The sequence below is a fragment of the Pyxicephalus adspersus genome, chromosome 4 (assembly GCF_032062135.1).
Source record: "Pyxicephalus adspersus chromosome 4, UCB_Pads_2.0, whole genome shotgun sequence".
Lineage (NCBI taxonomy): Eukaryota > Metazoa > Chordata > Amphibia > Anura > Pyxicephalidae > Pyxicephalus > Pyxicephalus adspersus.
In genome coordinates this window covers 25,859,663-25,873,563 of record NC_092861.1, presented here as the reverse complement: position 1 = coordinate 25,873,563, position 13,901 = coordinate 25,859,663, and the positions used below count along the sequence as shown (strand labels likewise).

At 38.8% G+C, this 13,901-nt stretch overlaps 1 protein-coding gene across 1 annotated transcript in view; it reads right to left on the bottom strand.

Moving 5' to 3' along the window:
• ALKAL2 (ALK and LTK ligand 2) overlaps positions 1-13,901 on the bottom strand; it is a 48,408-nt gene that overhangs the window by 22,295 nt on the left and 12,212 nt on the right. The window contains exons 3-4 of the mRNA XM_072407589.1: positions 5,159-5,212; positions 4,047-4,130 (exon numbers count right to left, since the gene is read on the bottom strand). Of these exons, the coding sequence (XP_072263690.1) occupies positions 4,047-4,130; positions 5,159-5,212 (138 nt within the window). The remainder of the gene's footprint in view (positions 1-4,046; positions 4,131-5,158; positions 5,213-13,901) is intronic.

Below are 13,901 nucleotides of genomic sequence, written 5' to 3'. Positions count from 1 at the left end.
CTTCCATCTCCTCTATGAAGATGTAAAGATACGCTACACTTAGACTTTTACAACTACAACTAGGGTGGGTAGGGATAATTATGCTTTAAAATTAATTACAAGCATTAATCACATCAAAGAACTTCTTTTGTCTGACAGACCTTGTTGTATCAAGTTTAGTAATGTGCTTGACAGCAACTATTACTTTATATATCTATAATGCAATACTTTGTTTGATCAGGGTGGGTGTGATTGTAAGAGATCCCATTATTTTAGTGTGGAATCACGTTATGTTTGGAACTCTCCAAAGGCAAGAATAGTTTACATATTTTTTCTTTGTTTTGCATGCATTTTATTAAAAAAAATTATATTTATAAGCTTTTTTTTTTTAAATTGGCCCTTTGATTTGTAGTTACCTGACATCTCATAAATGTGTCAGAGTTCAGCCCATGACTTTGGAGCCATTACAAACAATCTTTGACTTCTTTGTTTATGGTACCTCCAACTCTAACCCCATCTGGGACTATTTTCAATATACAAATTATATATTTTCTATATTCATTAAAAAACATGCAGTTGATACCATTTGTTCAGCAATTCTTTAGCAATATAAAGGTGGTCTCTGTTTTTGAATGCCACATTTCCACTGTACTTTTATCTGATGCTCACCAAGGCTGCTTAACAAAGACATTCAGCAATTTCATTAGCCCATTCACATTATCTAACACTGGGAAGAACAGTTCTTCATTTACCCACTTAATGCTGAGCTCTAAGCGAGGAAGTTAGAGCTCTCATGCTAAAGTACAACACTAAGTAGGAGGATATGTGATATACATATATGAGTATAAGTCACCTTGTAGGTGATTTAGCTCTGGGTAAGTAGTAGGATGTAGTAAATGTGAAGGAAAAATATTGGGTTGTCCTCTGTTGTGCATTGTCCACAAACTTTCCGAATAGGGTTTGCAGGAGACAGACAACTCTTTGTTGGATGTGCATTACATTCTCAAGAGATTCACAACAGATCTGCAGGGAATGTATATGTAGAATATGGCTGTACAATGGAATCTGGATAAAATTATATAAATACTTACCCCAAAAGAATTTTACAATAATGAGCCAAGTGAGTTTAAACTCATATGGATTTGGATTTAAAATTAAATCTTTAGATTTAAATTATTCTTACTTCAGCAAAGCAGTTCAAACTCCAGATCCCTGATCTCATCCCTAAGCCTGAACCTCCAGACTAAACCCCATTCCTTTAATGCAAATGTGTGGTGGAGCCCCCTTATCAATTATCCAAAGGAAGTAAATGAGTGCTCCTTCTTCCCTTGAGTTCTCCTTCCCATGTGGTATGTTCATATATATATATATATATATATATCTTTCTAACACCTAGAAAACAAACTACTGGTAACACTGACCACGCATTGATGTACATAGAACTCTACTTATAAAACAAGAAATCTGATATTTCCTCAAACACTCCCTGGTGGAAATTAATTACTGCCATTGAAACACATGGAGCTGGAAGATTCCTACGAGGGAATGTCAGATTCCCTGCTTTATAAATAAAGCTCCTAGACTAATAGAAGATAACTTGTACATTTTTTTTTCAAATCTAAACAATTTTAACTTGGTATGCCTCCCAGTTTTTGATGCTTGTACTGTCTTGTTTCTGCCCATCAAAATAAACTACAAATGTAAACTGTTTATTGTGAGCATAAATTAATCTTAATTATTGTTTATTTATTGCATAGCAGATTCCATTTAAAACCTCCAAATTGCTAGTACTAGGATTCAGTAATCTTTAATTACCAAATACAGTTTGTCTAGTTAACACCTCGATGAATGATTTGTGCTCGCGTTTACATGCAGGTATGGCAGATTGTGGTTTCTGAAAGCAGTGGTCAAATCTTGACTGTAAAGTAGTTGAAAGGGGGCAGCTGGCAGCAACTAAGATTTGCAGTTTACAACCTATAGTAATCGTTCAATAACCAGGTGATGTAAATGAATATACATGAAAGTCTTTAACGTAATTAAAAAAAGGATGAGGATAAAGGAATCCAAGTTTTCCTGCAAATTCTATTGAAGTTCACTGTGGAAAGTTCCCATAGCTATCCTTAGTTAAAAGCTAGTGAGACCAAAAAATAAAACATTTCCTGTGTTGTATAAGAAAACTTGTGCTGTTCACAGATTGATTCTTAATGAGAAACTTCCATGCACACCAGTATGACAGTAAGACGGAAATGTTTGGAAGTCCACTCTTTCTTCAATAAATAAACACAGTAATGTTTAATGCAAAGTTGCCCTTTAATGGTCCAAAATAATCCCGCTCTCATAAACAGAAAGAAAATTGATACAGGCTTCACAATCTTTTATTTATTAATAGGCCAAACTAGAAGTTTATACAGAGCCAGGGCTGAACTGTATACATGGTAAGTAAACACCATCCTATCACCAGACGCTGATTATTAAACAACTAGAAGTTTTATTTAAATAAACCTGATTAGGGTATTTTAATTATTATTGATAAACACAGTAAAGTCTGTGGCAGGGTTTTAACCTAGCCTAGTGGTAAGTATTTCTAAATTATGTCAAGCAATTTTCCTAATGACAGTGCTTAAATTAGTGTGGGAACTTTTATTCTATGCATGTATTCTTGGATGCAGATTTAAAATAGACTCAACACGTCAGGATATCTATGTCATATTAACCAGCTTTCAGACATAGCTAATAACTCCGTACAATCTCCAAAGAAAGTAACACACTCTTTTATTTCATTGGACCTCCTTCAACCTTGGTTACAGAACACATTCACTGTGGTGTTGTTTGATAAGCTTATGCAATGTCACAACATTTATCTCCCTACAGGGTTGCATTAAATGTTCTCTAAGATCTTGTATTGATGGGATAGGGGAGTCATAGAGAGTCAGACCACTTTGTCTCCACCAGCACATTCCAAAGATTCTCAATAGGATGCTTTCTGAACCATTCTTTGAACCCCTTAATCGTGGCATTGTCATCTTGGAATATGCCCGTACCAACAGGTAAAATTAAGTAATTGATGGAAAAACCTGGTCAATCAGTAAATTCAGGTAGTCATTTGATGTACGTAATGTTGCTGAACCCAGATCTGACCAATTCAAGCAACCCCAGATCATAACACTGCCCTCACAGTCTTGGGGAATTATTTTGGCCAGGCAGTGTGGTTTTTGCTTTATCTCCCCCCAACACACACACTATGCCTGTGATTTTTCATTTTAGGGTATTGCAGCAGACATACTTTCTGTCTGTTTTAGGATTGTCCTCCCATGACCCAAAGATTGCCACAGTCACCCCCAGGCAGCCAATCACTGGTGCAGCATCCTCTGTAAAGGACACAACTTCCATAGAGCCGGTTTCATCAGGCCCCCCTCTCTGTGCACACCCTGGATTACTGGAGTTCCTCTGCAGTGGTTGGCAAGTCTGTACATTGTGACCTGGGCTATAAACAGATGTAGCATGTTCTTGGTATACCTGAATGAAAAAGCATGTATGTTGAGTTTGGTATAGGAATATAGTGTTTCAAAAGTGGAGAACATTTCTTAGTTTTCCATTATTTTTATAAATAGGTCCCCTAGATTGCTGTGCACTGGACCTAGCTTTATCCATATTGAACTAACATGCCCTGACAGCATCAGTTATTATTAGCATTATTAAATTAACATATTTACATGTTTATATTGTCTACCTTTCAGCTTCTTTAGGTAGATATAAATATTGTCTACAAACGTATTGGACAATGTTTCAATATCTGAACATTCTAGATAGCAGGTCCAATTTATGTTTTATGCACTAGAGGGGGGTAGGGGTTCAAACAGATAACAGTACTTTTATGCTTAAATGCATTAAAACTGCTACTGTATCCACTGGAATCATATTCAAAGGATTTGCAAATACAGTTAGGGCTGCATTGGGATAATTGAATGGTAGCTTATTTCCTAAAATTTCAGCAGTTCCTTAACACCAACAAATTGTGCATGTGAATGTTCCCCTTCCAGGGCTGAGTAGAGTTATTTCTTACTTACGGGCTGGAATTGTGCAATCTCTTGAGTTGTTGTAAAGTCTCCGAAAATGTTTATTGCAAATTGGAGTTGAGAAGGAAAGTCGACCTGAAAAAAAAAAAAAGCATAAAATTTAAATTCACCAAAAGAGTATTTATGGGAATCAAAGAAGGGTAAGAGGGTTCATTTGATCAGAGGTGTTCTTACAGATAGCAGGGCAGCAGCTCAAAGACTTGGACATGACATACTGGAAGGGATATTATATCACAGTGCCAGAACAATCTATCATGGCTACAGCTTAAAATAAAAACATGGCTACATCAAACCAACAAAGCTGGCTGCTGTAGAAAGCTCTCTCTAAGCACTTCTCAGAGCCTCCCAAAACTGATACGTAAATAGCAATTTGCTTTTTACATATAATTAGACATGGTCCTGCCACATGACATTTTCTGTTCCTGCTCATATGAAGCTTGGGCATCAAACACTACATTGTAAAATTAGGCATATTACTATGGGTGAGGGTTTCAATGATAACCATGGTGGAGAAACATATATGGTCTCAGTGACCATAAGTTTTGGTCTTCATGCCTTCATCGAGCATTTCCACACCCTGGCTGGTCTTCAAGACTTCTAGATTGTCCAAAGACTTGCTTATGTAAACCTCTGTTACCCCAAAATTTATACATAGTACTGGGGTTATGGATTTGAATACCATCAGATTCCAGGCTATAAAGGATATTTATAGTGGCTTTGTTCATAGGTAGAACTGATTAAGTAGCTTGGAAGGCTGCAAAACATCTTGTGTAGTTCTGACTACTACCAGCTTTAGAAATTAGCCAGAAAATCAGTGATTAGAAGAAAAGTCAGTCCTCTGTCAGAATGCTGAAAAAGAACTCTGCATAGAAGAGATGGTCTGTTTGCAAAGGTTCTTGCTGCATCCTACAGTTCTTCAAAGCAAAACCCAGCAACAATCATGTGCCATGTTAACTAGAGAACTGGAAAACACAAGCTCACTTTGTAGGAACAAGGTTATTGTCAGATTATTAAGCCCTTCCTGAAATATAAGATCTCTGGAATTTATTTGGCTAATGTATTGATGTTCTTTTTTTGTTTTTTAAATATATACATGAACTCACCTGTTAAATGCTTTAAAAACTTTTCTTTCATCCGAAGGTCTCGGGGAACGATTTCTGCATAGAAATAAAAGCACACTGAGGTAAGTCATATTTAAAATTGCATCATGGTAGGCAATCAGCCTGAACTTGAAAAAAGGATGGCTGTACTGACTCCCGTCATCTCTGCTTAAGAAACCCTAAAGTTCAATGATTACAGTAAACCTTTCACTAACATGGACGGTCCCCTTAGGCTGGTTGGACCCCCTCTTCCCTAACTCACCTACTACATGTAGGTGAAAATGTACATAACAAAAGAAAGTATATATACTGTACTTACCTTAAACCTGCCTTCCACCAGAAGTGGATAGACAACGACAATGTTGCTTTTCCAGGTACAGTCTTACAGAATGCAGAGCAGATGAAATCTCTGCTTGATTTTGCAAAGGTTTTAGCCTGCTTTCAAAGCATTCAGCCTGGAACTACGGTGACCTGAGCAAATTGTGAGACGGGTAGGAGGAGTATGTCCCTAATCTTCTCCTTCACAGGTTCACTTATTTACATATAGAAAGCAATATGGGAAAGAGACCTGGACAGCATGAGTATTGTGAACCTGTTGGGTGAAATCCATTAAGGCAGCATGTAAAATAATAAAAAAGCGGCCTTCTTTAGTTTTAAACTTTTTTTTTCTCTAAAAATTTCACAGAAACTTTTTTTTTATTTTACTAGAATGCATAATAATGTCTGGGGTTTTCACATCGGGCTTGTTTTTACAGTAATTACCAGGGACAAATCCAAGGCTGTTAACAATAATGCAGATAGGTCCCTTATGTATATTTAAACAGTTATTGCTTCATTTTATTAATAATGTATACATTAGGCCTTATACACATGGGCTTTTGCATACTAAAGGCAAAGTGTGTAACAAATTTTACAAAGTATTGATGAAGCTTCATTTTGAGAATGTAAAGCAGATTATAATGAGAGTGCTGCCTTTACAGAAGCAATAATTTTCACATCATACTGAAACTTAGTAAAGCCTGCCAACTGACTTAAAGTTACAGTCAACACTTGCATAACTGTCTGTGTTTAAGCACCCCCTCCAAAGTGGAACAGAATGGTACTTTAAACACTTTAAAATAATTATTTGAAGTTGGCTAAATTCTTTGCAAGTTTGCTGTGCAGTATGGGTAATGGCCCTTCTAGTGGGCAGGACCAGTGTGCCTTCTGTGAATTGAATGATAGAAGTAGCACTGTCAACCAAACACTCTTACCCAGGGCCATGAGGTGAATGGAACATTTAGTCCTAGTAGGTGCTATCTAAAAGGCAAGAAAAGCAGCAGAAACATTAGAATCATCGCTGAGTAAAGGAGCACTTATTTCTGCACTCCGCTGCTGTCTATTCTACATATAGAATAGAATATATATATAGGTAGAGACTATAGGTAGAGTTATCTCATGCCTAACAGACTCTGCAAATGTCTGGCAGCAAGAGAAAGTGGGGAGGTCTGTATTGAGGCCTGTCACTCGTGGTTTGTACTGAGACTTGTTACAGGGGTCTGCACTGGGGTTCTAAATTGTGTACTGTAGTCTGTCACTGGGGGTTTGCACTGATATGTATACTGCAGATGTGCACTAAGCGGTTTTTTATTGGGGTCTTCATTTGAGGTCTGTTACTGTGGTAACTGCCTTTTTTTTTGTTTTTAGGAAAGGGGGCGTAGTCTCAATGGTTGCTTATGACAGAAAGACATCTAAAACCAACTCTGCTCTTACCCACCAGTGATGCTGGTGACCTAATGCCATAGGTGGGTATTACTGCACAGGCCAGTCTTGACTAGTGCCCAGCCTGTTCTGATCAAGGCTGTGTAAGCCATAGACATATCCAGAGCATGTACACAAGTGGTGGCCCATACATTTACTTTAAAGACTATGATAAACTTATTCTTTGGGGTGCACAACTGCTTCAATTCTAAATGTGTTTAAATATATAATGGCTCTGGGAAGTGTAGAAGGTTCATATCAACGTGTGACCTCTTGACTGGCAGATCACATTAGTATAGGGGAGATTTTGCCAAAACACATAAGGCAAGGAAATCCAGGCTTACAAATCGTTAAGCTCTGTCTGTTCCATCATGATCTGTATAAAAACAATCCTTTCATAATGTGTTTACTGCACCCTCTTTTAACTGCTGCCGGCTAATCACATTGATGAAAGCATGGAGGCTGGTGGCATAAACAGGAGTGGTACTGTACTGCTGACAAAAACAACAAATCCATGTTTATTTTACAGAGCTCACAAAAACTACAGCTAATTGACATAATGTGCCAATATCTCACAATGTCCTGCTGGAAACTATTTAAAAAGAAGTATAAGGCTTGTCCTTCTCACACAAGGGTACATCAAACAAATATCTTAGAGCAGAATTACCACCAAAAAACATAAAAAAATATATAAACATAAAAAAATAATATATATTAAGAAAATGCTTGTATAAAAAGAAGACAATGGTTATAAAAAATAATATAAATAAATATATATATATATATATATATATATATATATATATAATAAAAAGGCTTTACTGCAACATTGACTTAATCCAGTTTTCCTACAGTATTTTTCTGACACTATCCCGTATTCATTCTGACAGCCTGTTCCACTGGTAACTTCAAATTTTAGTTTTGCAATGCTGACAATGGTCATGAAGACAAATATAACCCTGAAGACACAGACTGCAATGAAGAACCTTACAAAAGTTCTACACCTTCTTAAAGTTCTACACTTATATTATATTTATGTAATGTTACATCTATAAAGTTTCCTCCACTTATGTAAGCCATGTTTTGAGTAGCCATAAATATTCATATGCATTTTAAACAGCATGAGTCACCAATACTCGGCCACTGAACATGCAATGTGTACCTTTGAGAAATTACTTGGCATACTGGCAATTTCCCCTGACTGATCATAATGATCGTAGATGAGAAGAAGAAGATTGGGTGTTTTGAATTATTTCGGGCAGTTGCTGTTGTTTTCTCTACAATTAGACCAGTGGCAGTGGTATCTGGGCAAGCTCTGCCCTCCCTTCGTCATATACATTAGAGCAGGCATGTCCAAAGTCCGGCCCGGGGGTCAATTGCGGCCTGTGTTCAGAGTTCTACCGTCCCGCAGCCTCTGTCATAAAATCAATAAAACGCAGCCTGTCAGCACTGTTAACCACAGTATAAAATACACATGTACAAAAAAAGCTATTTTATATTTCATAAATCAACTGCCTTGCAATTATCGGCCCGCTACACAGCGGGCATAATCGGCAGGGCAGGAGTCCCCGTGTGTGCACAGGGAATCCCCTACATTATAGTGGGCGTGTGTGGACCACGCCCACTCTGATTCCGCACTGACACTGGACTCCGTGCACAGGGAATCCCTCACGCAACCCTGGTGGGCGTGTGCTGTGCGGGACCTGCGCAGACCATTCCCACACTAACCCTGAGTACGTGCTGAAAGGTCGGCTACAACACATTTTCACCTTTGGACACCCCTACACTAGGACATAATGTTCCAAATGTTATAGTGTATGTAAAGTTGAAATCTATTTGCTAAAGTCTGGATTTATTTTATTTTTACATGTAACATATGCAAACAAAAAAAAAAATTGATTCCACATAACTTTGGATCAGTATCAGGTTATGAAGTTTAGATTTACCATTTAATATAGAGTAATTGGGGATGACATGTTACTGGAACAATTGTTGATTGAAACGACTGACATCTGGAATTGTAATTTTGTGAATAATTTCTTTGCATTCATTGTACAAGTTAGATTAGTTATAGCTATATTTTGATAAACTATGAAAAAAATGCTCAACTATGATCCATGATCTGTATCCATCAAATGGTTTTATATGCACTACTTGAGTCCATTCAAAATTGCACACAAGAAGCAGTAGGGGTTCTTCCTACAGATGACCTCCAGATGTCTGTTCCCCCATCACCCTCAAAAGACATCCTTATCAATGTCCCAAAATTAAAGAGAGCCTGTCACTACTACCTAGTACTCACCAAATTAAAGGCAGACAGGTTCTGTTTTTTAAGTACCTTGTGCAGTTTTGTTACTCCTATTAGCAGAGATATCTAGGGTCAATGATAAAAACTGCTGCATAGTAAGCATTAACAGAAGATTAACTAAAGGCCAGAACTACTGCCAATCTTGCCCTCAACCAACCAATCCAAACAATTTTTTGATCAGTAATCCATCAATCCAAAGTACCAAAACACTAAACATAGGCGTAAATTATATCATTGAGATTGTCTTTCATGGATAGAAAGTGATTGGGTAAGCGCTTACCACTTGCTGAGCAGGGGTTGTGGTTATGGTCCGGCAGCTCCGCCACTCCAGCCTTATGTTGAAGAAACACTCAATTTAGTGTTCAGTTGGGGGATGGGGGGGGGGGGGTGCTCAGAAAACATTCTGTCCTATAATCCTGGAAAAGTTTTTATTTTTCATAGCTTCCTAGCATTGCCACCAAGTCATCTTTGCCAATCTGAGTTACTTCACTGCAGCAAGCAAAGTTCTGTAGCTACTTCAATATTTCCCTGCCTGTCTTTAGTTTTCTGAGCGCCTAGTGATGACTCTAGGTCTCTTTAAAGCTCAGCAAGCTGGCTTTTTTTTATCAATTTGGAGACATCATATCTGGGTCAACTACATATTATTGTAATAAAAGAAACCACAGAAAAAGTATAGACAAAACCAGCCATGCGTTTAAAGGGCACACTGAAACATACAGATGGCAAAATGTTAAATACTGCACGTCTCATGAGAAAACATGTCAAATGTAAGCTGTAATTTTATTTTTTGTGCACATCATTTTCATTCTGATTTATCATCTGTTATTTGATTTAGTGTTAATATTGTCTGTATATTCTATCAGACCACCCCCAATGACTATAATTTGTAAAAGTTCAATAAAGCCAATTGAACACCCAAAACTTTTTTCGTTTAGTTCTAAATAGAACTGGGAAGGGTTGAAATGTTGATATTTAAGATTGTCAGTTGTCCTCCCTCTAGGTGAAAATGGGCATTTACTTTATGAACCAAGATGGACGGTCCTCAAAATGCCATTAGAACAATCTAAGTTTGTATGTGGGTCTAAAGCTACGTACACACGGCAGATTTTTATCGCCCGATAATCGGCATCGGCCAATTATCGGGCGAAAATCTTCCGTGTGTACAGTCGGTGTCGTCCATCGTCCGGACGACCGACCTGCCGGATCCACGGACGATGGACGACAGCCGATCATAATGAAAGGGAAGGGGAGAGCGCGCAGCAGGGTGCCGCTCCGTCGCTCTCCCCCTCCCCTCTCCATAGAGCATGAACGGTGCTGTATGTACAGCATCGTTCATGCATCTTGCAGCCCCTTGTCGTTGGAAAGGATCGTGAAAGATCCTTTCCAACGACAAAAATTGCAAGTGTGTACGCAGCTTTACACTCACAGCATGATTCACAGCGTGACTCATACATTAGTAATAATTGCAGATGTCTTCAGCACTAGGGTTTGATCAGAGCCATTGGAGACAAGTGCAGAGTTTGTTTGTTACACAACTTACACGAGGACACAACACCATCTAATGGCCAACAATATTGCACAAAAGATCATTTATGAGCAAGTGACCCATAATAATTTACTCAAAAGTAAAAAAAATACTTAAACCTGTATCAAGGGGGAAAATCATACAGACTTCAGAGTCCATGTGATTTTATTTTTTTTTATCTTTTTAAATAATAGTTGAAAAATATGACATTGTAGATGTATTTATTTACATTATTTTATTAGCGTTTCTTTTGATTACCGCTTTGAATGTTAGCAGTGACAGCCTCTCTTTGTGCCCTAAGTAAATGCTCAAATTAATTCAGGTTTCCTGTATTCTCGGGTAAAAATAAATAGCTTGGTTTATATTCAGATCAGTTTATATTCAAGTATATATAATAAATGTTTCCATATTGAATTGTCTTCCCCTCACTTCATGTTCTTTCTGCCCTTAACTTATACATACAGTAAAGGGAAGAAGTATTTGATCCCCTGCTGATTTTGTATGTTTGCCCTCTGACAAAGAAATGACCAGTCTATAATTGTAATGATAGGTTTATTGTAGCTGTGAGAGACAGAATAACAACAAAAGAACCCTCAAAAACCCAGTGCTCAAAAGTCAGAGCTTGATGTGCATTGTAATGAGTAAAATAAGTATTTGACCACCTATCAACCAGTCTGGAGACTGGCTAGGCCACTCCAGGACCTTCATGTGCTTCTTCTTGAGCCACTCCTTTGTTGCCTTGACTATGTGTTTTGGGTCATTGTCATGCTGGAATACCCAACCACCAATGCCCTGGCTGAGGGAAGGAGGTGCTCATCCAAGATGGTGAAGGAGTCCTGTCCCCTTAGCAGAAAAACACCCCTTAGCAAAAAACGCAAAATGTGTCCACCTCCATGTTTGGCGGTGGGGATGGTGTTTTTGGGGTTATAGGCAGCATTCCTCTTCCTCCAAACACGGCAAGATTAGTTGATGCCAAAGAGTTCAATTTTGGTCTCATCTGACCACAACACTTTCACCCAGTTCTCCTCTGGATCATTCAGAGGTTCATTTCCAAACTGCAGACGGGCCTGTACATGTACTCCCTTGAGCAGGGGGACCGTGCGGACTCTGCAAGATTTCAGGCCTTCACGGCGCAGTGTGTTACCAATTGTTTTCTTGGTGACTATAGTCCCAGCTGTCCTGAGATCATCGACAAGTTCCCCCCGTGTAGTTCTGGGCTGCGTCGTCACCATTCTCATGATCATTGTAACTCCACGAGCAGAGATTTCACATGGAGCCCCAGATCAAGGGAGATTGACGGTTATTTTGTGTTTCTTCCATTTGTGAATTATCGAGCCAACTGTTGTCACCTTCTCAGCAAGCTGCTTGGCGATAGTCTTGTAGCCCAGTCCAGCCTTGTGTAGGTCTTCAATCTTGTCCCTGACATCCTTAGGCAGCTCTTTGGTCTTGGCCATGGTGGCTAGTTTGGAATCCAGTTGATTGATTGCTTGTGTGGACAGGTGTCTTTTATACAGGTACTGTAACAAGCTTTGATTAGGAGCATTCCCTTACAGGCGGTGCTTCTAATCTCAGCTCGTTATCTGCATACAATGAAGACACCTGGGAGCCTGAAATCTTGCTGGTTGATAGGGGATCAAATACTTATTTCACTCATTACAATGCACATCAAACTCTGACTTTTGAGCACTGGGTTTTTGAGGGTTCTTTTGTTGTTATTCTGTCTCTCACAACTACAATAATCCTATCATTACAATTATAGACTGGTCATTTCTTTTCACAGGGCAAACGTACAAAATCAGTAGATTCACTATCACTAGAAACAGCTGAATTTAATAAAAAAGCATCCCATAAGCAGCTAAGCTTTAAATTGAAACCAAGCAAACATGAAACATAGTACTAATATGCACATGCTGACATGACTAATTTCATGAAATGTAATCTTGTACATGTAGTTTGTCTTAATTAATAACACAGCAGGAGACAACACAAACAGCTGTCCACCATCCTGGTATTAGGGCCTGTTTTTTGCAAGTCAAAAATGTCATAATCTTTTACAGATGATCTCCTCTATGCATCTGTATCCTAATCATAGTAAAATATATACAAAGCAATTGGATAGGGAAATGTTAGAACTCCTGTTATTATTGTGATCTGTGGGGCAATTCACCCTCTATTAGCTTTGATCATTGTCAAATGCATAAAATTAAAGGAAAACCTGGAATTTTGAGCTGCATCCAGAGCAGTAAACAATGGGATACTTGATGGGGTTACTTCCCTGTCACTTCTCATTGTGACTACAGGAGGAAAGTGAATGGAATTTTCCCCAATGGGACACCGGTGAAAAAAGAGGGCTTTTTTTATTCATTTTCTGTCTCTACCTAAAACCAAGCAAAAAGTTTTGGCATTAGATACTTGAATTATTCAGTTTGTTATTGTTTTATGCTGTCTCATTTAAAAGGACATTCTATTATGAATGTTAAGCAGGGGTGTAGTCAAAAAAAAGGAGGGGGCACAGCACTATCCATGGCGAGCGCGCATCATTGTTATATAAATGTGCCCGCTCCACTACACCCCTGCCTATGTGTCACTCAAAGGGAAAGAAACTTCCCCCAGAGTGACGTCATGATACCAGAACCCCACCCACTCTCCCTTTGCGGGCTCACACCTGCGATGGGAGATGGGGCGGGTTGTGTTTAGAGAGACAACCCGCCCACCGCTCTGAGCCTGCAGCTCCATACTGTAGACATGGTCCGCGGCTCTGGCTGGTGTGCCCCCCCAGCAGAGTCCCACTGGGGGGTGGGCATACCGGACCACCAAAGAATTCGTTGCAAAATAGGAGTGGGCAAGTGTGCCCATTCCCAAAAAAAGTAAGGGCAAACAAAGTATGCTCATTTACTGTATATTTATAATAAGAACATTGCAATTAACGCAGCAAGTAACAACATTTTGCAGCAGAAACATTAAATTCATCTGTCTAATGTTGTGTAAGTCTCCTATGTACCACTAAAACAACCATGATTTATCAAGACAAAGACTTCACAGGACCTGAGAAGGTGTCCTGTGGCTCCAAGATGTTAGCAGCAGATTAAGTCACACTGTCCCCAAGGGCCCGCGTTCCTTCCACAATGCATTCTGCTGACATCTTTTCCAGGTAAATGGTGCGCGGGCATCTG